The sequence below is a fragment of the Nymphalis io genome, chromosome 2 (assembly GCF_905147045.1).
Source record: "Nymphalis io chromosome 2, ilAglIoxx1.1, whole genome shotgun sequence".
Taxonomy (NCBI): domain Eukaryota; kingdom Metazoa; phylum Arthropoda; class Insecta; order Lepidoptera; family Nymphalidae; genus Nymphalis; species Nymphalis io.
The window spans coordinates 832,730-854,702 of record NC_065889.1 but is presented as its reverse complement, the minus strand read 5'-3'; the positions used below and the strand labels follow the sequence as shown (position 1 = coordinate 854,702).

Sequence of the window (21,973 nt, the reverse complement as noted above, 5' to 3'; positions counted from 1 at the left end):
GAAGTTTCTGGGTTCGATTCTCATCCAGGACAGACATTTGTGTGAATGAACATGTACATATATTTGTCCTGAGTCTGGGTCTAATTATCTATTTGAGTGTGTATTTACAAAAGAAAAGTAGTATATGTAGTATAACAGTTGTTTGGTTTCCAAAGTACAAGCTTTGTATAAGCTTAATTTGGGATCAGATGGCCGTGTGTGAAAAATGTCCTGGGATATTATTATTATTATTATATTGAATAATGCAAATTTGCTAATTTTTATTATATTTACAGGTAAAATGTCAGAATCCATAAAAGAGTTATCCATATATCCATAAAGAGTTATATAAAGAGTTAACCTTAGTTTGGGATCAGATGGCTGTGTGTGAATAATTTCACAGGATATAATTGTCATTGCTCTCACGCTTATGAAAATCACATTGAAAACATTTTTCCAAAGAAGTTTTTATTTTGTTTCATAATTCCATGCTTATGAATTTAACATTAAGTGGCATGCATTTCTATTTCGATTTGAATTAAGTATTAAAAAAAACATGGGTAATAAACCATTTCACCTGTGTTGCTGGTACACACTCACAAGTAGTACACACTGAACTCCCTCGTATGTATAGTTCGCTAAAACACGTGACTGTATCGAGATAGTACCAGGAGACAATATCAGTCCAGGAAATATATTGATGCTACGTGTTGATATTAAAAAAAACACATACGTTAAGCCGAGAAGGCTCAGTGGTAAAAAAAAAACGTGAATCTTAACCGAAGTTTGCATGCTTATACTCGTGCTAGCACTGAATTTATACTTATAACTCATTCCGTGTCGGTCAGTGGTGACAGCAATAGTGAAAAAAGAGCATATTTTCGATGGAACCACATGTGTTTCAACCAAAGTGTATACAAAGTGAATTATGTAAACTTAAGCCTACTTTGCACAATTTATTTATAATTTTTTTGCACGATTTTGACATCGTATATAGTTTTATAATGTTTTTTAATATCCTACGGAAAATGTAAGAAATAAAGATATATATCCTTATTAGAGAGATATCGTGGTTTTTACCTGGGCCCAATCTCTTCTCTATTTAACATAACTAAAGATGCAATTAGTATAAATGAAACGTATGTTTACCATTTAAATTATAATATGCCACAGTAGTAATAAGCATTTTATAATTGCACTCGTCCGCTTAAATTCAGCTACATATATTACTTAATAAGTCAAATAATATTGTCACTAAAAGACAATTTTCAAAAATCACCAGTTGACGTTATTTAATAAAATAAAAATTAACTTCATAGTGTCAATAATAGATAGAAGAAGTAAGATTATACAATAAATAATATTTATTTATTTTTGTGTGATTGCCGAAAAGTTAAATTAATTATTTAAAAGTTAATAGTATAAATAAATAAAATAAACACATTTGGAAGCAAAATACAGTCACAGGTGTGTCAATGAAAACACGTGACTCTACGGAGACCGTACCAGGACACTATATCAGCAAAGGAGATCTTCGATATACCTGTTGCCTTATCATATCCGAAAGCGCATGACCGCAATATACTGGTGTGTAGTTTAATTTATTGTTCTCTATCTTTTGCTTTGCACTAGTAAAATAAAAGGGGTATCCCGTACTATTTTTTTTCAACAATGATATAAAAACCTTCACTACCCAATCCAACTTACTACTATGCTAAAGCATTTGTATAACTCGCACTGCGTAATTTTGCACGCGTTCATTTAAACATCAGGTACTATTTCCAAAGTTATTAAGTTCGACAATACCTATCCAGCAATATTTATCTATAATACATAAAGTTCTTAAAACGAATGTAATTTATTTTAATAAATATAACTTTGTGACCTTTGTCAAAATTCAGTAAAAGAAACTCACAGATATTGCATGTGAAGTACACACACACAGCTCGTATGGAAAATTCGCTAAAACACGTGACTGCTGAGTTAGTACCAGGAAACCATATCTGTAAAAGAAGTTTCTTGATACAACCTGTGGGTATTACCAATACATATACATAGAAAGACATAAAAATTAAGCCCAAATAATATATATGACAAGATTGAATGGATTGAATGAATTAAAAACTTAACCTTAAAAGTTTAAATGCAGAGGACTTATTAATATATATAATATTTGTTTGAGATTAAAGAAAAAAGGCAGAAGAACTAAAAACTAAAGAACACAATCAAAATACATAAAAGTAGTAAATATTGACTATTGATTATATTATTCCCTCTTCAAACAAGTTTAAACTTTAAAGCAATAATTGCTATGTAAATATAAGATTTTTATAAGTCTAACATTTAATATAACATTCAGCTGTGAGAGAAGCGACATCTCAATTTTTATGAAAAGATTTCAACATCCCATGAAACATGTGAAACTCACATCACATGTTAACATGTAACAGGCAACGCCATCTCTGAAAAATTTCACTCGAAATATTTAAACGCAAGATGTCACTGCTACGCGTAAAAATAATTATAACTGTCATAACACAGTATTAACTTTATAAGATTCTATCGATTTTCTATTACGTATATATGATATAGCATATTATGTATAATATGAAGTACTCTTCACATGAGTCCGACTCGCATTGACCTTTTTTTATGAAATTATTTGAAAACATCCTGCCCCATGTCGGGCGCCACTTTTATGAATTCTTACGTAAAAAAAAAGCTAACGTCTATGCATGTGATGTGTTAGTATATATTGTCATTCGTATAGTTACAGTAAAATAAGTTTAACATCCATTATTTACTATAACTAAATAATAATTCAACCGCCAAATATATTAAATCCAAGCAAATCAAAATATATTTTGTTCAAGTAGGCTCTTGTAAGCACTTTTGAATAGTCATTTTAGAAGATCAATTTAAATTTAAAACTACTTTTAAATTCTACCGAAAAGAACCGGCAAGAATCTCAGTAGTTACTCTTTTTCAACAATCAAGTAACATAGTTAATTAAATACAAATGAATTATTATTAAGCTGCTGCTAACTCTACACTTTTTTATATAAATCGTAGTGATCACTACTCACAATAATAATATCATAAGCAAATACTTTTATTACAAAAAAGTTATTTAAAAAAAATTAACGGTAATTTCATGCTAATTATTATTGATATACTTTTTTTGTTTATGGTGTTAGTAATATGGTCCTGCGAGGTTATTGGTGTTTTATAAATAGCCCTGTACATATGACAGGTACATATTTTACTGCTTTAAGTTGTACTACAATCATGTATGTTTTGTAAACTGATCCATAGACCTACAAACTAATCTACATTAAACATGACTACCATTGTACTGTAAGAAATCCAAATAAATATAATATAAATAGTGATTTATGTACGAACACAGCAGGTATGCATAAGAAATCTCAACGGGTCACCCGCTGAGGCATAATACCATGCAATATAAATAGCGGATGAATGAGTTGTTGATGAGGTATAACAGGCATAAGGACGGTAACTTCATCTACAAAATATTATTTACATTGGTTACATGGATGTTTAAGTGTATTTTACTCTCATGGTTATTTGGTTTTGAAACAAAGATTACAACACAAAGAACTTTTTTTTTACTTTTTTTTTATTTTGTATAATACAGCACAAGCAAAAACTTGTAAGATTCTAATGTTAAAAGATAACATTATTGTCTTTTAATATTAGAATTCGTAGTTTAATTATAATTTAAGTTAGATTTTATTTCAAATATTTCTATATAAATGAAAAAATCTCGCTTTTAAATACGTAGGCTAAGAGAGAAGTTACACAGAAACCCGTATAAACCGAACACCGAAACACGTGACGCAGCTGAAATAGTACCAGGAGACCATATTACTAAAGGAGATATTCTCACACAACAACCTGTCACACTGCGTTATTAAAACACGAAAATCAATTTGGATTCTATTGCATCTTGCAGTTTGCTTTCATTTTCACCGACATCCAGTAGGAATCTATATTTTAAATCCAGTCGCATCGCGAAAGTGGTATATACTAGGGGAAGAGCTTCTTGACAATCTGTTAAAAAATGTATTTCTACTGTATTAATAATACAAGTGGCGCCCATTAGTCGAAACTAGACCGTAATTCACTGCTAATAAAAAGAGACTTAAAATTACACTTGACGACGTAGAAGTATCCGGTAAAAGGATTCGAGGACATTTTTAGGGCATGTTTATTAATTTTGTCCATATTACATGAACTAGGTCAGTTTTACTAAAGCAATATTATTTCGTTTTATACTAATTTATCAAACCGAGTGCTACTTTATTAAGGTTCGTAGAATTCTAAAAAATAATAATAAATACAATTAATATGAATATTTTGAAAAGGTGACAGTAATAAATATTTATTTTTACTAGACGTACGTAAAATCTCACTAGGAACAATCTAATAAAAAATAAGCAAAAGCTATATAGATTTATATTTTATGTATTATCAAAACTGATCTAAGTATGTCTAATAACATTAGTTCAAAACTAAGGTGACAGGCGACATCTTCAATTTTATGCAATAGTGTCAAGTCAATATTCCACGACACAACTTCATACTCACTTCTCTAACTCACTCGCCATCGCTCTAAAGTTTCATTCGATACAATAAAACGCTAGATGGCACTGCTACACGTAATTTTTTTTAACTGTAATACAATATTGACTATACAAGGTTTTTCATTGTTACACATTGTATTATGAATCTTATGTATGTTTTATTTGATTTTATGAAACAATTGAGAAACATGCTGCCCCATGTAGGGTGCCACTTTTTTATTTTATTTCGTAAAAATTAACTATTTGTTATTTTAACATGTATATTTATTATAATGTAGAAACAATGTATTTGAGTAGTCATAGTAATTAGAAATCGGCTTCACGTAATTCAGTGCGACGCGCAAAGTTATTACACGAATTAAATATTAATTATTTATTTCAAGTGCAAAACATACAATGAACTTTTATTATTTAATTTATAATAGCACGGTTTATACCATATAACATTTTTGTTGTACTATTTTATAAGAACTCACATCTTATCTCACTCGTGATATTTTAAAAACCGACCCACAAGGAAATGCTGTTTTGATGCATGTGTCCTTTATTATATTCGATATACACTTTCTGATATTTCACGATCATGTCTCGCGGTAGGTTTTGAGTGTTCTCTAACAGAATAATTATTATTTTAAATGTAAATACTATGTAGTTTATACGGCTTAAAAAGTCAGCTGCGTACGAACTTTTTATATTGAAAACAGGCCGCCTTTAATGAATCTTACTATTTGGCTTCATTATTCAACTGCCTACTTAATCTAAGCTTCTCCATTCAAGAATTGCCTCACATTCCACATCATAATTTCTAAGCTGATCCAATTCCAACGTTATAACTTCAACCGCATCAGGACAAATTGATTTATCGAAGTCTTGAACCTCATCGTAATATTCAACGGAACTAAACTGATATTCGCTTCTTCTTTTATTTGTACTATTTAGAATCTTTTCATCTTTTATTTCAATTTTTTTCGTACTCACTGTAGCTGTTTTCACTTCATCGTCAGATATCGTTAGATTTTTTTCTTTCTCATTTAGTTCTTTTGTTGTATTTAAGTTTGATTTTGACTTAATCTTTTCTTTTGTTTTGAAAATATTGGTTATGTTCCTTTTACATTTACCTTTGGGCAAATCTTCTTTCTTAACCTGTAGGGCGTCTCCTGAAACAAATTCAACCAATGCAGCGTCATTCTTTAAAGTTTTCCGGTACTTTGTTGCCTTGTTTTCATATGTTTCGTCATCACAATCTCCATCAATATCGAAATCAATATCTTTTAAATGTGATATGTGCCAGTCCTTATCGTCCAAGTCATCTATAAATCGTCTATCAATGGTCGGCTTGTAATTTGCGTCATGCTTTTCTTTTACTTTGTCCTCTTTTACATTTTCTGCTGTTATAATTGTAAAAAATAACCAAATACGATATTTGTCATAGAACAACATTTTAAATAACTACACACTTACATAAAAAAAAACCTGATTAAAGATTGAATCTTGTTTATTTATGGTCGACAAAATCCACGAACTGCAATTCAACTTGATAAGAAAATTAAGATCAAATACGTGTTTGCTTACAATGATAAGCTAAGAAATAAATAAAATAATTTTACATTTATGTCAAAATTAAATTTAAATCACATGATTAATCGATTACACAGGACATAACTTTTTACTAGAATGACCAGGAGTTTTATTTTTTTATTTTACGCATGGTTATCTTCTCCTAAGGTAGGCAACTTAATGCTTGTGTTATAGGTAACAGCCGATTGATAAACATATTGACATATATAATTTTAAATACATATATAATACATAAAACATACATACTAATAACCATTATGCACCTAGACTTAGGGCGGTAATCGAATCCGCACACCCGGAACGGCTGGCAGGGTCAGTGCCAACTGCACCAATAGGCCAGTCAATTACACTATTCCACAACTTTTTTCAATAACTCAATAGATTTATACTGCAAAGCCGTTCAAGGTCTAAAGCGGCATAATTATTTTCGTGTCATCATGACAAATAGCTAATTTACATAAATATTTATAAATTATAAACATTACTCATGAATAAGTCTGCCTATTGTTGAAGTTATATCCAAAATATTTTTATAAATAAACGGTACACGGAAACATAATGAAAGTCAGACGCAGCGGGAGACTGTTAACTTAAATCCAACCTCAAGAGCAGTAAAGACAAATAAATAAATTCATTGAATTGGCGTGAATAATCCATGATTTTTACTAAGGTTCCCAACATTTCCGAAATCACGCTTATACTTAAGTCAAACTGAAATAACTAGTAATAAAATAATCTCTATGTGAATAAACAAGTTCAGGTTAGCCTACTTGCTTTTACTTGGTTATCTGCAATCTTATTGCTTATTGATTATATATTAGCAATCAATCAGCGTATTTTGTTTTTCATTCATTCATTTGTTAACCTAAATAAAATAATAACAATCGTTAAAATTAATACATTGTATAATAATTAATTACTATAGATAATTCAATAATTAACTTAATAAAAACAGCTAGATTGTTCATTGTTTGAACAACAATTAATTGAAATTATATAATGGCTAAATGTCTCGTCTAGGAAAAATATATTATTTAAACTATACAATTACAACTTTATAAAGCTCTTAAATACTTTATTATCAACTATTCGTCGACAAGAGAAACAAATTAAATCAGCGCCGCAATTACTTAATAACACGACTTATCAGAAGAAAGCCGCCTATCACCGCATCACAGATCGTTATCAGCACACTAACTAATCCATTCATCTCGATCCACCCCTCAAACACTAGAAAATACTTCAATTAGGTGCCCCCACACGATCAAAACAGCCCAATTACCTCTCAGCGACCCCTTTAATAAACCCTCGTTTGCTCAAAACTGAAATAAAGACGGATAAATAATCACAATTTTCGAACGCCCTGAAATTAGCATCTCGTTTGAATAAATTGACAGATAATTTGACATCGAGACCCCGCGCAACTTTGACATTTCGCGAACACAGCAAAAACATCGCTTAAAAAACACATCGTCTAATAAAGAAAGATAAATTGCTGTGAAATAAAGCGCTGCGAGCGATGCCACCTCGTCACAGATGTTAACAACTCACTAAGAGATGCAAATTGACAGCGGTTGGCAGCGGTGATTCGAAATGGCGCCAAAATATTTGCATAATTTGTTACGAATGGAAATGTTCAGTTTCAATTCAAAGGATTGAGGGATGATTGAAACGCTTCGTAATTTTGTGTAGTCGTTTTGCTACACTAATAGCTACTGAGGTTCCAATTTCGCGTTCCAATGATATTAAATAGATAATATTTGATTCTTATGATCTAACGATCTATAAAGTACGGTACTTTTGAAAACAATTTTACTGCCTACAAATTTTAAAAATATTTTAAGAGACCGTCGTATAAGTCATAATAATTCCATACCGCTCACTCGAGTATCATATTATGATTTGAAAACAATAATGCAAGCAACAAGTAATAGAACAGATATGTAATTGAAAGTTACTTTTGTATAAAAAATAATTGTCTTATTCTATTTAAAAATAATATTAAAAATCTTGAAATTTATTCAACTAAAAAAATATAGGTACTATTTTAAAGAATAAATAAAACGGAATTTTATTTGACAACTTTACTAATACCAATAAAACAATATTGCATATAAATTGCTTATTATAGATACAATTTGACTACAGGAATGTACACAGCAAATTAATCCATGTAAAACTAGCTTATTTATTGCACTTTATACTATTATAAAGGAAAATTCTATCGGGATATGGCATTTATTTAATTCGAGTCTTTGTCACTTCAATAAAAAAATTATTATTATGTACATAGACACAATACACATTTTTGAAAAAAGAATAAATTTAGCATATGTATTAAGAAAAAAAAATGTTTTATTTTTTATTTTAAAGTCATGTATAACGAATCTGCGATTAAAGTTAATACGCAAATGAGACAAAGCAGAACTGAGCAATCGTAATTTTGTTGCAATGTGAAATATATATTTAAAAATCAAACAAAAAATATTAACTTTTCACCAATTCAAAAGCAATATCCATGAATTATATGTATGACTGAAGAATTGCGATTAAATTATTACTTTCCAAAACCTTATAATCATAATTATAGCTTGTTAATAATTATACAAGCGATTCATCATACAGATCCCGATAGAGACATTAACTAATTTAAATATCTAAATCTACACGATTCATTATTTTTTTTTTAATTATTTAATTCTATTCTAAAAATCCCCCCCCTCGCCCATACATTGTTCATCTATATTTTAAAAATATATTGTCGGTATAGAAGATTTAACTAAATGTGCAAATAGTATAAAACAAATATATCATTGGCTATATAACCGCAAAGATACTAGAACACTGTTGGATTTGTATGCGATTTTTATAATTATAAAGTGACATATATGATGAGAGCCGAGATGGCCCAGTGGTAAGAACATGTGAATCTTAACCGATGATCGTGGGTTCAAACCCGGGCAAGCACCACTGAATTTTCATGTGCTTAATTTGTGATTATAATTCATCTCGTGCTTTACGGTGAAGGAAAACATCGTGAGGAAACCTGCATGTGTCTAATTTCACTGAAATTCTGCCACATGTGTATTCCACCTACCCGCATTGGAGCAGCGTGGTGGAATAAGCTCCAAACCTTCTCCTCAAAAAGAGGAGAGGAGGCCTTTAGCCCAGCAGTGGGACATTCACAGGCTGTTACGGATATGTGATCACCAATTCACCACGCATTGGAGCAGCGTGGTGGAATAAGCTCTAAGCCTTCTCCTCAAAAAGGGAGAGAAGGCCAACAGTGGGAGATTAACAGGCTGTTACTGTTACTGTATATATGATCACAACAGTCATAATAGGCACTAAAATATAACAGTAAAATCCGATAGTTGGCGCTACATTAAGATTTATACTTCTTGCATCAATGTTTACAGTCGAAGGCGACCAATTACAACCAGATCCAAATAAGTAAATACCGAAACGGAGATTGATTCATAAATATGTGCGAAGAAGTACAATAATTTCTAAATGATATATGGCAGTGCCTCCCAGTCCCTAGTCTCTACTTATAGACATTTTTTTATCCGAACTTAGATAACCTGTGATAAAATTAAAGTATGCAGTTTTTATGTTTTTGTAAGAAAAAAAAAGTAAAAGATAATTTAATCATTTTCAATCTAAAAATTACATTAACATACGACAGACAACTTGCAGCGGTTTTATATTTACCGGTAGATCTGACCCCGGCATTATTCCTTGGACAAATATAACCAATGGCTGTCATAATGTCTATCTACTCAGTATTATAATAATAAATGAAACAAGTTAATATAATAATAAATCAAGACTGAATTAAACAATTAAATGTATTATCGTATACATAATATATTATTTAAAACAGTAATCATTAAAACAATAAACTATTTGAACAAAATTCGAAACCTTTTTTCTAAATATTTACATTTCGATGTGATACGATTCCACAAAATAGTTGGCAATTTATGTTTACGACTGTATTAAATATCTGCAACCGCGTATTGCTTTGATCTTTACCGCCTAAAGCGGAAACACGATATTGACATTTGTTTACAATTGGACAATACAAACGTTACCAATACATCTTTAGTGTGGACTTAGCTTAACAAGCGTTTAATAACAATTTCATAATGTTACGATATACATTTTAAAGAAGTATAACTACTAACTTAAACCACATCTAAGTTATTTTGTCTGTACATGTGCTACTTTATAGTTCGTCTACACTTATGTGATCCTAATTATTATTTACATAATTGCGTGCATAAATAATTTAAAAACAAGCCGTTCCGTCTCGCTTTACAAATGGCAGTGCATATATGCGGGATAAGGAGGGAGGAGTGCACAAGCGAGAGGCAACGCGTGTGCTGAGAGCTCCCGTTCACCCGTCGCCGCTTGCGCTCGGAGCTGTTCAAGTCGGAGTTGATTTTGACGTTTCCATTTGGTTCTATAAAAAAAGTTCCTATATGAGTAATTTATGTTTTTATGTAAAGGGCGAGAAAAACAACACGCTTTTAACTCTAACGTAGTGGGGCGTGAGACATCCTGATATTTTAGGTTATTATCACATCCATATTTAAAGCGACATAGCCGATTATGTTGGAACTTTACAAATAAAGTAGTACATATTTATATCATATAATATATTTATATCATATATATAATATTTGACGAGCCGGTTGGCGTGGTTAGTAGATACTTGCCTTTTCACGCCAAAGGTTGTGGGTTCGATTCCCACCCAGGACAGACATATGTGTGCATGAACATGTCTGTTTATCCTGAGTCTGGGTGTAATTATCTATATAAGTATGTATTTACAAAAGAAAAGTAGTATATGTAGTATATCAGTTGTCTGGTTTCCATAGCACAAGCTTTGTACAAGCTTAATTTGGGATCAGATGGCCGTGTGTGAAAAATGTCCCAGGATATTATTATTATTATTTAATATAATAAAGATATCAATGAATGATATATCCATGAAAATTTACCGTTTTTCTAGAGATAGGCTATTAAATTTATAACTTATATAATTATTTAAAGTAAATACTTTTGAATTATTTTTCTCAAATACCTATATATTTTTAGGTTTAAGTGACATAATCGGAAATCTATTTCCTGCTTTATACACAGCATAACATTTTTTAACACTCACCTCCTATTCTGATACCATGTCTTGACTTGTGTCTCGCTCAAGTTGAGGGCATCAGCAACGTCTCCGCGGTCAGCGACGCTCAGGTACTTCTGACATCGGAACTTGCGTTCCAAGTACGCGAGTTGCGCGTGTGTGAACGCGGTGCGTCGGCGACGAGGTTTCCGCCCCGAGTTGGGAGTACTGCCGCTTCGCCCTGAGGATTGACGATCTAGAGAAAGGTGATCTTACCTATTAGTGTAGTTTTAACTACTGCAGAAATAGACTTAATATTTAATTAAACAACAATTCCCTGAGCGTTTAAGTATTTTTGTATATAAATCTGTAATCTGTTTTTGTATATAAATTAAAGGTTTTGATATGAACTTATATAAAAAAACTAGTTTTGAATACAGATAATTCAATAGCGTGCACACGTTAGGCATAAAAATACATTATAGGAACCGTGGCCCATCTAGTGCATATGGTATCTTAAAATGAAATAAAAAAATTACATTCTATATTTAAAAAAACGACTATATGCAAATATTACCAGCTGAATCTTGCGCGTCACGCTGCGAACTGCCCGCCATCACCGACGCCGCAAACCCAGCCAATAGTTGCGACTGGAATGAGTTCTTGGTAAGATCCATGGACCTGCCATAAATACTATCCGATATAGACCCCGCCATTTCAAACCCATTTTCTGCCTCTTTCGCACTTTCCCTGTCTGGTCTATATAGTTGGAAAAGGGACCCCTCATAGAGCTTCACAGAATCTTCTGGTCTTTCGTATTCGTGTTCATCATCTTTAAATGGAGATGAATACTCCGAATTTGGTATTCGGTTAGTGTTATATTCTATGGGAGTTGAACGATCGTTTTCGGACTCGGTTCTTTTCTGACAGTCTGCCTTTCTTTCGTAATCTTCGGAATCATTTCCATATGTGACGTGAATCTTTTTTGGTGTGGATGTCTCGGAACGATTGTCACCCACGGATATGTCGTCATCGATGTCGGAATCATCAGGATTATGCGTTATCGCTGAATCATATCTATTGGTCGAAATGTCATCAACCTCGTGAGCGGTACCTAAACAAAACACAAAATAAATCTTTAATATTTTTTCCCTTACAACAAAATGTTAATGAGAGAAAAACTCAAATATACAGAAATAGAATATTTGTATAATTATATAAAAAGATTACCGCACCGATACTGCAAACCAAAGACAACAAACGGTAAGCATCGCTCGAAACTAAGACTTGACACTTTCTCGCGCACAAACGGATGGTGCACAAAAGCGGGCCCACATAAAGACGTCAGTTTTAAAAAAGGAACGGCCATAGACACGAGTTTCTGCTCTAATTAATGCCTCGGGGCGTTCCGTTTCGCTCTCGAGCAATTGAATACGTTTTTGAATGGTGTGTTTTAGCGCGCGCGGGAATCTTGTCTATGCCTGCGTTTGTGTCTTTTAATTTGCATGAAAATGGTGGAGAGTGGGCATTCACCATTCACAGCGGGTCGCTTTTCATGGTTCCACGGCTAAACATTCGTACGGCTCGCGTAATGGCGTAGCGGTTGCCGATTACTCGTTATTTTGCAGGAGGTGAAGAGGTCGGAATTTGAGTGTTTCTCTCGTTATAATTTCTGCATAAATATGTTTTAGCGAACGATCCTCCGTCAGGGGACGTCGAGAACATCTTAACGTTTTCGCATGAATTCCTCCAACCAAAACATCGTTATGGACCTTTATCATTTTGCTTTTATAGCGGTTGTTGGAAAAACTACAGAAGCGAAAACAGACAAAACTTCTTTAATTAATATCTGTTCAGTATTCGGTAACTTTATAACTGCTGAAATTTTAATTTTGGGATTCGGGTTTATTTCATTTTATACCTGCAAAAATTTGGTGTATATTTTTTTATTTCATATACATATACAGAAGCCATCTAATGACAAAAAGAGACAAGAAAAATGATGTCCTTACCGATTTTAATCTTTCATTCTACTTCGAATATAGCTATGACATTTGTTTTTCCGAAAGATATTGGTTAATTAGTTTTCCCGCTTAAAGCTTATTTCACGACTCTTATCGCGAAAATTGAAGCTTAGTCTAACACGCAGTAAATGCCAGTAGATGCTAGCGAGATGGTTTGCCCGGAAGTATACCCGCGATCAGCACTTAAGACCTGAGCGAACTATATAATGAATAACGTGCTTTATATGATGACCATCCCAGCTGTCGCATGTCAAAGTGTAGTAGTAACAGCCTGTTAATATCCCACTGCTGGGCCAAGGCCTCCTCTCTCCCTTTTGAGGAGAAGGTTTGGAGCTTATTCCACCACGCTGCTCCAATGCGGGTTGGTAGAATACACATGTGGCAGAATTTCGATGAAATTAGACACATGCAGGTTTCCTTACGATGTTTTCCTTCACCGTCAAGCACGAGATGAATTATAAACTCAAATTAAGCACATGAAAATTCAGTGGTGCTTGCCCGGGTTTGAAACCACGATCGTCGGTTAAGATTCACGCGTTCTAATGTAAAGTCAAAGTGTAACGAATATATATTAATGTTAATTTTATTTTTGTTTTGATCTATAGATTCAAAGTTAGATCAGAGAGATATTCAGTAGTTTATGTTAATGTCAAAATTCAGTTATATATTTTGTTAACACACACAGTTATATAAGTAAAAGATTTGTTTTTTTTTTGTCAATTAGAGCAACAACTTTTATTTGCATGTTAAGTAAGCCTGTAATTGGTATATACTTTTTAACACTATGTTTATATACGCATTAAGAAAATGTATTTTCTGTTGTCACTCACGTTGTCTTCCTAATTAATAAATTACCAAACACTTTCTCTCAATATACATTAAAGCGCTGAAAGTGCTCATAAAATTCATGGTACCCTCTCAAACCTGTCTAAATATAAATGTTTATTAAAAGCGAAGGTCAAATCAGTTGCTATTTTTCGTTTAAAATAAATAAGGGCGGCGGAATGAACGATGCATTTGCAATTCGAATCGCGGCGGGGTTCCCGGTACATTATTCTCGGTCACATTTCGCAATTACAAGATATTTTTTTTAAATCAATCCAAGATTATGATTTTAATAATAGATAAGGTTTTATTGAAGGACAAATTCAAATAATAAAATAGTAAGTGTATTGACTTATAGCCTATTCCAACCACAAGCGGAACAAAGACAAATAAACAACTGACATTGGATTGCCAAAAATTTATGATATTCATTATGCATTTGCAAATAGATAGTTTGAATATCGGTGAAGTTGTTATTGGAACGTTGGAAGTAAAAAGTGGATAGAAGTATTAAGGGGAATTGCATAATAGCAGAGTTATTATCAAATCATATGGATTATGAAAATCTAAGCTTTATTTATAGCTAAATAGGCTATGTAACTAAGACGAACATATCATAGACTACACTATGCTTTAATGATAATAGCAAGTAGTAGGTGTTTTGTTTTTTTTTTTTTTTTTTTATAGTATAGGAAGGCGGACGAGCATTTGGGCCACCTGATGGTAAGTGGTCACCAAACGCCCTTAGACATTGGCAATGTAAAAAATGTTAACCATCGCTTACATCACCAATGCGCCACCAACCTTGGGAACTAAGATGTTATGTCCCTTGTGCCTGTAATTACACTGGCTCACTCACCCTTCAAACCGGAACACAACAATACCAAGTACTGCTGTTTTGCGGTAGAATATCTGATGAGTGGGTGGTACCTACCCAGACGAGCTTGCACAAAGCTCTACCACCAGTAAAATCATCAATTGTCATCATCATCATCTTATTAATATGTCACAATCATTTTATTCTTCTTCTGCCTAGCGCTTTTTGGGCCTGGACAAATTCCAGACATCGGTTCCCGTCGTAGTCTGGTGGTCTGCGGCTAACGTGGCCAAACCAACGCAGACGGCTTTCCTGCAGCTTATCCGCTACATCGCAAACTCCAAGGCTACCACGGATGTGCTCGTCACAATTTTATTAATATATAAAAATTCTTTGGTTTTCGTGTCGATAAAATCGCAGTAGCTTGAAGTTTCGAAGGTGACAATGATTACGGCCTCTTAATGTGCCACTGCTAGAATTAGGTCTTCTTTCCTTTCGAGAAGGTGGAGCTTGTCAAAATTTAAATTTAATGTAATTGTGCCAAAACAGTAAACATCAATTACATAAACTAACTGTATTCATATTATTTTAATGAACATGCCGTATACACGTAGATAGGAATGTAATCTAGATTAAAATTTGTATAAGTTCGTAATTTTAATGTATGCCCTGATTATTTTCTGTTTGTGTACGTATATAAATAAATACAAATAAATGCCCACAGGAGTAGGCATATGTTAATAATATAAGTCATTTAATCGATTTTCATCGAAAGTCTGTTCATACGAATCAAATCAAATGCTTTTGATTTAACTGTTGATAATTTAGTGTGAACCCCAAAAGCTTAAAAACAAAGAATTGATTACATCGATGATATGGTAGGTAATTTGTGCCTACCTATACATTCATTTTTTATTGCACGTTAGCATTTTTGATTTCTGTGTATAATGTTCCCTGCATACCAGATTCACTATACGAACTTCGCCTCTAACGCACGTGTAATCCTAATTTAGATCGTTATTAAATATAGTTCATATGTATCGGAGTACTTGTTCTTTTACTTCACACTTGCAACAACGAACAATAGGCAAAAATTAATTATAAATTACTATTATAAACCTTATTTTAAGCAGGGGCTGAATTCTACTAATTTATAACGATTACGATACGTTCCCGATTCAATTCCGATCCAACTTTGAATCATTTATATTTATTCGAGCCGGAACCGTACCGATATGATGTTAACATATACCGTTGTGTCAAAACCAATCATAATTCTTAACTCTTATAACACCAGTCGATAATTAAATAAAATAATAAGAAAACGGAAAAACGGCAACGATCACGCTTCGATTCGATTGCGATAAAGTGACAATTCGTTAGTAGAAACTATTCAGTTAAACTCTTATTTCGATCCTTCTCTCTACTTGATTTGATATTTGAAAGACGAAGACAGCATGGTGTAACTCATCACCCGCTAAACAATGCTTATAAATAAGGCCGTAATATTTTAACACAGTTCAAGTATTACAAAATAAAATAATCATAATGATTTTTACCACATAAAAATATTTGTAAAACCCTATTCATTCACAAAGGATAACAATCAAACGTTGGGTTAAGAGTTCGAGTTAAACAATGCTCTCGCTTGTTACGACAACCGATCGTACTTAAGACCCCCAGCCCGTAAGGGATGCTTCTAAACTGTGCGACAAATTAGCGAGGCCCTCGCGGCGATATATCGACACCCATTGTGTTGTACTGCAGGTGAATCTTGATACTCATGCTAAAATGTCAGCTTCTATAACTTACCTACATAGTCTTGGTACTTTTTTTTATTAAATAAAATGAATGTATTTTTATGATAGTGCTTTACACAAACATATCCTTTCGCTCATAAAGTGTTTAATTTTTTGTTTATACTTTATAACATACCGTTAAAAATAATACGGACAATATTTGGAACTAAGTAATACAAGGAGCGGGCTAATTAGTAATTACTTACATACAACCCAATGAAACTGTAGACTATAATAGAATATGAGTAATACATTACAAATATAAAATAAATATTATATACTATTATTGAGTAATAAATGTTCCATTTATAAATTTAATTTACTAACTTTGAAATGTGTTTCGGTTGTAAATTTGAGTGAATTTTAATTATTGTAAATTAAACAAAGGATATTTTACGTCTCATGGATAGCTGTGTACTTACCATCATGTGAGCCGTTTGCCGATTCCTCGTCCTGTTACATGCTTGTGGGCAAAGACTTTTAAGGGACAGGTTTATTAACTACTTCATTAGGTTTTGGTGGATATACATATACTGATTTCGTCCGCAACATGGCAGTTTCCTTACAAGGTTTTCCTTCACCACAAAAGATTTGGGATCAACAAAGGATCTAGGATTTTTTGATCGTAATTTGTGTTTATAAACCTATAAACACATAATATGTGTTTATAAACCTATAAACACAAATTACGATCAAAAAATCTCAGAGATGCTTGTCTATATTATTAGGCCCGAGTTCCTCAGCTAAATACAAGATTATCCACAGTCTTTTCAGAAATAGTGCTCGTTATTGATAAAAAAAAGACTTCCATGTTCTCCGAACGCGTCTGTTCATTCAAAATACATATATTTTATCGTATATGATTGATGAAAAAGAATAACTACATAGTTTCTTGCCGGGTCTTTTAAGTAGAATCTACTAGTCTATTTTGATATTTATTCAGTAGATATTAGTCTTTCTAATCGTGTCAGATTTGCCGTTCAGATTTTAAGAGTTAAGAAATAGATAAATGGACTTTAACGCTATCGACCTCTGTAACATGTCCAGAGCAGTAGACTAGTCTCCGTTGTGAATGGTAGCCTTGACAGAATATGGTCAAGCGGATCATCATGAATCAAATCAAGTCATGTTGTCTACTTTTTTTTTTATAGAATAGGAAGGCAAAAATACATATCCAATGCGCCACCAACCTTGGGAACTAAGATTTTATGTCCCTTGTGCCTGTAATACACTGGCTCAGTCACCCTTCAAACCGGAACACAACAATAACAAGTACTGCTGTTATGCGGTAGAATATCTGATGAATGGGTGGTACCTACCCAGACGAGCTTGCACAAAGCCCTACCACCACTACTTACATATTTAATTCAGCTTAAGTTACTTTTCTTTCGGCTTTAAAAAAACATAAAAAGACAAGCTAATAACGCAATCAGGGCTTCAAATAATAACTCAATGAGAATGCTTGAAGTAATATAGCCGCCTTGGTAGACGCTTAATTAATTTATGTTTATTTAATAATCCTTTTGTGTGTTTTGTGTGCAATAAAAGACTTTTCTCTTTCTTTCTTTCAATAACAAACTAAGCCAGGCAAATAGTAATAAAATATCGATTTGTTGGTCCCATATTATCATATAAGTATACAGCCTTATATAGATAATTACACCCAGACTCAGGATAAACATACATTTTCATGCACACAAATATCTGTTGTGGGTGGGAATCGAACACAACTTTCGGCGTGAAAGGTAAGTGTCTACCAACTACACCAACCGACCGGCCCGGCTAATTTATTAATACTGGCAAGCAAAAAGTATAAATAATATTTGAACAGTACTTAAAAATAAACAAAATGTTTATATGCCCATAATTCTAAGATAATATTGATTGCTAGCTGCACAAAAATTATACAAATACTGCTCCTAACTACGAATATGTCTACGTTTATCGAGAATACGCTACTAACAAAAGTATAAAAATCACAAACTGCAACTAATCATACGAATGAAAAAAATGACAAAGTCTATGGGCAAAGTCAATAGAGTAAGTTTTATAATAGACAATCAATCGACAGAAACGTCAATTGATCAGCGCGTGTGCGCGTAATCGGCGCGTGTGTGGCGCGTGCGTTACTGAGTGGCGACACGCTGATCTCGAGAGCATATGCATCGTATAGTAATTACAACTTCAAGAATAATCTAGACATGACCATACTATAATTATTATTAGTAGAAAACAATGAACAATTAACTGATTAAATTTATTTGGCCAGCAAGGTAGGGTGGCTAGTGCAGAACATTCTTCCCGACTGTACTGGCCGTCGTCGCGTTTGGACTCTAATAGCACTTACCATCAGGTGGAGTAGAGTCATTTGCCTTCTCGGCAAATATAAAAAAAAAATGCGACGTAATTAAAAACAGTTTATACTACGACCATTTTGTTTAAAACTATGAAATAGGTAGGCAGACTGGCAAATAGGCCACTTTAAACAACAGGAAGTAGTCATCGCCACACATTGTTCTGGTAACAAACAGGCCCGTGGTCATTCTATCCGGAGCCAGTGTCCGTCCCTGACAATTATGAAGATATTGATGTATGTATTTTTAATGGCACTGTTCCTTTGTTTTTTTTTGTTTTGTAAGTAAATAAAAAAATGACTTAAACTATTCCATAAACTGTAATTACCGAATTCTATTTTCAATTGCCCCAAAAATGTATACAAAATTTCACATCGATTTTAATGGAAAAATGCAAATTTATATAAATGCTTAAAAATGTAACGTTCTCTTCATTTGCCATCTTTATACAATAATTACAACATGAAATTTACGCTTGTCACGTAAATAGTCTAATAAAACTACTTATATAATCATATTATATAAGAAAACTTTTTCCGAAACGCGCTGTATCTTCTGGTATAAGTTTTATATATTGGTATAATAGTTTTAATATATTTTAAAAATGTAAAACATAGTCATCCCTATCGCGAACAAATGTATATATAGTATCTCCAAACCAGTACAAGATAAGATCACTTCCGCGATAAGGCCGCCTGTTGCCATGGTGTTTTTTTTAAATCTTTTGTATATTTTGATTTTACTAAAAAAATAAATAGTATTCAGTGTCGTAGCCACGTAGGCAAGGTGGCGTGGTACACCAAGCCCCAAATCTAAAGGACTAAAAGCCACCAGAGGCAAAAATAAAAAAAGAACTGCATTATTCATTGTTATTTCCTTTCGTTAAACTATCTTTTGAAAGTTCCTGTGTCATCTTATTCATATATATCAGGTTAAGTACTGGTATAAGTTTAAATACGTGGAATTTAGGGGCGGGCTTTTCTCACCCTCCCTTATCCGCCTAGCCACGCCACTGGTTATTTTCTGCTATCGTTAGATGTACCTATATTTGAAATATTATGCTATGTTCTTTAGTAAATATAAGTACAACTTTTGTAAATTCATAATAAATAGTACTAAAATAATACTAAGAATTATATTATGTATAATATAAATAAATGATAATTTCCGTTACAGGGAGTTAGCATTCCCAAGGCCAAGAGAATAACGACACAAGTTTGTGAGTACACACAAAATACTCTCTGTTCTCTTACTCTCCTAATCTGATGTGAGGCCAGTTCGGATACAACTGGAAAGTTATCAAGACGCACAACGAAACGTGCTTTCGAGGCATGACAATATAATACTGCCAACTTTCAAAGTCCCATTGGAAACTTGAATCCAGGACTATCGGATCTGGCTTATAAGTTAACGAATACTAACGAGGCGGTTAACAGTCTCTTAGAGAGTATAATTATATTGGTTATTAGCATAATATTATAAAGTGGTAAGATTAATTTGTTTCTTTTGTTCAAGACAGTCATCATCATCGCTCAGATAAATTGGTTTGGGATCATCAGATAATCTGCCGCTAAACAGCAATACTTAGTATTGCTGCGTTCCGGCTTGAAGAGTGAGTCAACGTAACTACATGCACAAGGAGCATAACAGCGCCTTAGTAATTTAAGAAATCGTTATTATTTCTGATATCGCCAATGTCTGGGCGGTGTTGACAACTTACCATTACCACTACCAATTACTTACAGGTTTTTCAACTAATAGATATATTTTTGTATACCTGTTTTCCTATTTTAGAATTGAGATGTCCCAGTGGTTAGAATGCGTTAATCTTAACCGATGATTGCTGGTCAAATCCAGGCAAGCACCACTGAATTTGCATGTAAATAATTTGTGTTTACAATTCTTGAATTCGGTCGTAAAAGAAAACATTGTAAGGAAACCTTCATATGTCTAATTTCATGAACCTTTTCTTCAAAAGGGAGAGGAAAACTTAACCTTAGCATTTACAGGCTGTTACTTAACTTCAGGTATAAGTTAAGTTAGGTTAGGCTTTTCCGCAGAAAATCCTATTTGTCTTATGTCATAAGATATTGAAAAACTTTTTATTTTGAATAACCTTCTGTGACTGTGACTTATAAATGTACTCTTAAAGTGGAAATCTTTATATTTGAAATACTTAGGTTGTAAATCGCGACATACGAGTGGTCACGAACTTGTTATTGGACAAGTTACTGCTCTTAAAAGAAATAAGGGTCCGAACTCTTGTCTAACAGTCTCCGTGTGCATACTGTCATAATACACACACATACACAACTACTATAGCTGTAACTCATGACTTCGGTTTCTCTTGTGAAGTCTGTATGTATATATTTATCATTGTACAGCAATTAAATGTATTTCTATGTTACCATAAAACTTGTAGCAAATATAAATTAAGCTTCTTAATTTCTAATTATCAGCTGGGTGCTTTTTTCCGAACACCGGTAGTTTCTAGTTTGACTATCAATAAGTAAGTGTAATGCTTCCATGTTGAATAAAGTTTTTAGATTTTAGATTTTGATTTGATTTTTAATAGTTTATAATCTTATGCTCGGTGGTGAAGGAAAACATCATGAGAAAATCATGTGTAGGATAAAAACTGCCACATACATAACCAAACCATGTTGGAGCACCGTGGTGGAATAAGTTCAAACCGTCTCCTCAAAAGAATACGGTGGAACATTTAGTTCGTTCGTGGATGTTAGGTAAGTAATGTTCTCTTAAAACTTAAAAACTACGAATACAATATAATAGATATATTACATAAAGGCCCATTTTTATTCCTTTATTCTCATAGTCCGATGGGACTGGGAAAAGCCATCTGGT

General features: G+C 32.9%; 2 protein-coding genes across 2 annotated transcripts; both read right to left on the bottom strand.

Moving 5' to 3' along the window:
• Positions 1-4,944: 4,944 nt before the first annotated feature.
• LOC126778346 (uncharacterized) lies at positions 4,945-6,121 on the bottom strand. The gene has a single exon (XM_050501856.1). It carries the CDS (start codon positions 6,024-6,026, stop codon positions 5,340-5,342), a length of 687 nt encoding a protein of 228 aa, XP_050357813.1. The 5' UTR covers positions 6,027-6,121; the 3' UTR covers positions 4,945-5,339.
• A 4,333-nt stretch (positions 6,122-10,454) lies between these two features.
• On the bottom strand, positions 10,455-21,770 carry LOC126774550 (homeobox protein Nkx-3.1-like). Its single transcript, XM_050496123.1, has 5 exons — positions 21,763-21,770; positions 21,563-21,607; positions 11,867-12,339; positions 11,338-11,545; positions 10,455-10,632 (listed from the first exon to the last, which is right to left on the bottom strand). The coding sequence occupies exons 1-5, from the start codon at positions 21,768-21,770 to the stop codon at positions 10,485-10,487; spliced, it is 882 nt and encodes a 293-aa protein (XP_050352080.1). The 3' UTR covers positions 10,455-10,484.
• Between the last annotated feature and the right edge of the window lie 203 nt (positions 21,771-21,973).

Bases quoted from the DNA above. Each gene is read 5' to 3' on its own strand.
- LOC126778346 (XM_050501856.1), bottom strand. From the start codon at position 6,026: ATGTTGTTCTATGACAAATATCGTATTTGGTTATTTTTTACAATTATA.
- LOC126774550 (XM_050496123.1), bottom strand. The intron at 12,340-21,562 runs AATTAGAAATTA...AACGCATAATCC, and splicing joins GAAAAAAGCACCCAGCTGAT to TGATGATTCCGACATCGATG. The intron at 11,546-11,866 runs GTAATATTTGCA...ACCTTTCTCTAG, and splicing joins TGACGCGCAAGATTCAGCTG to ATCGTCAATCCTCAGGGCGA.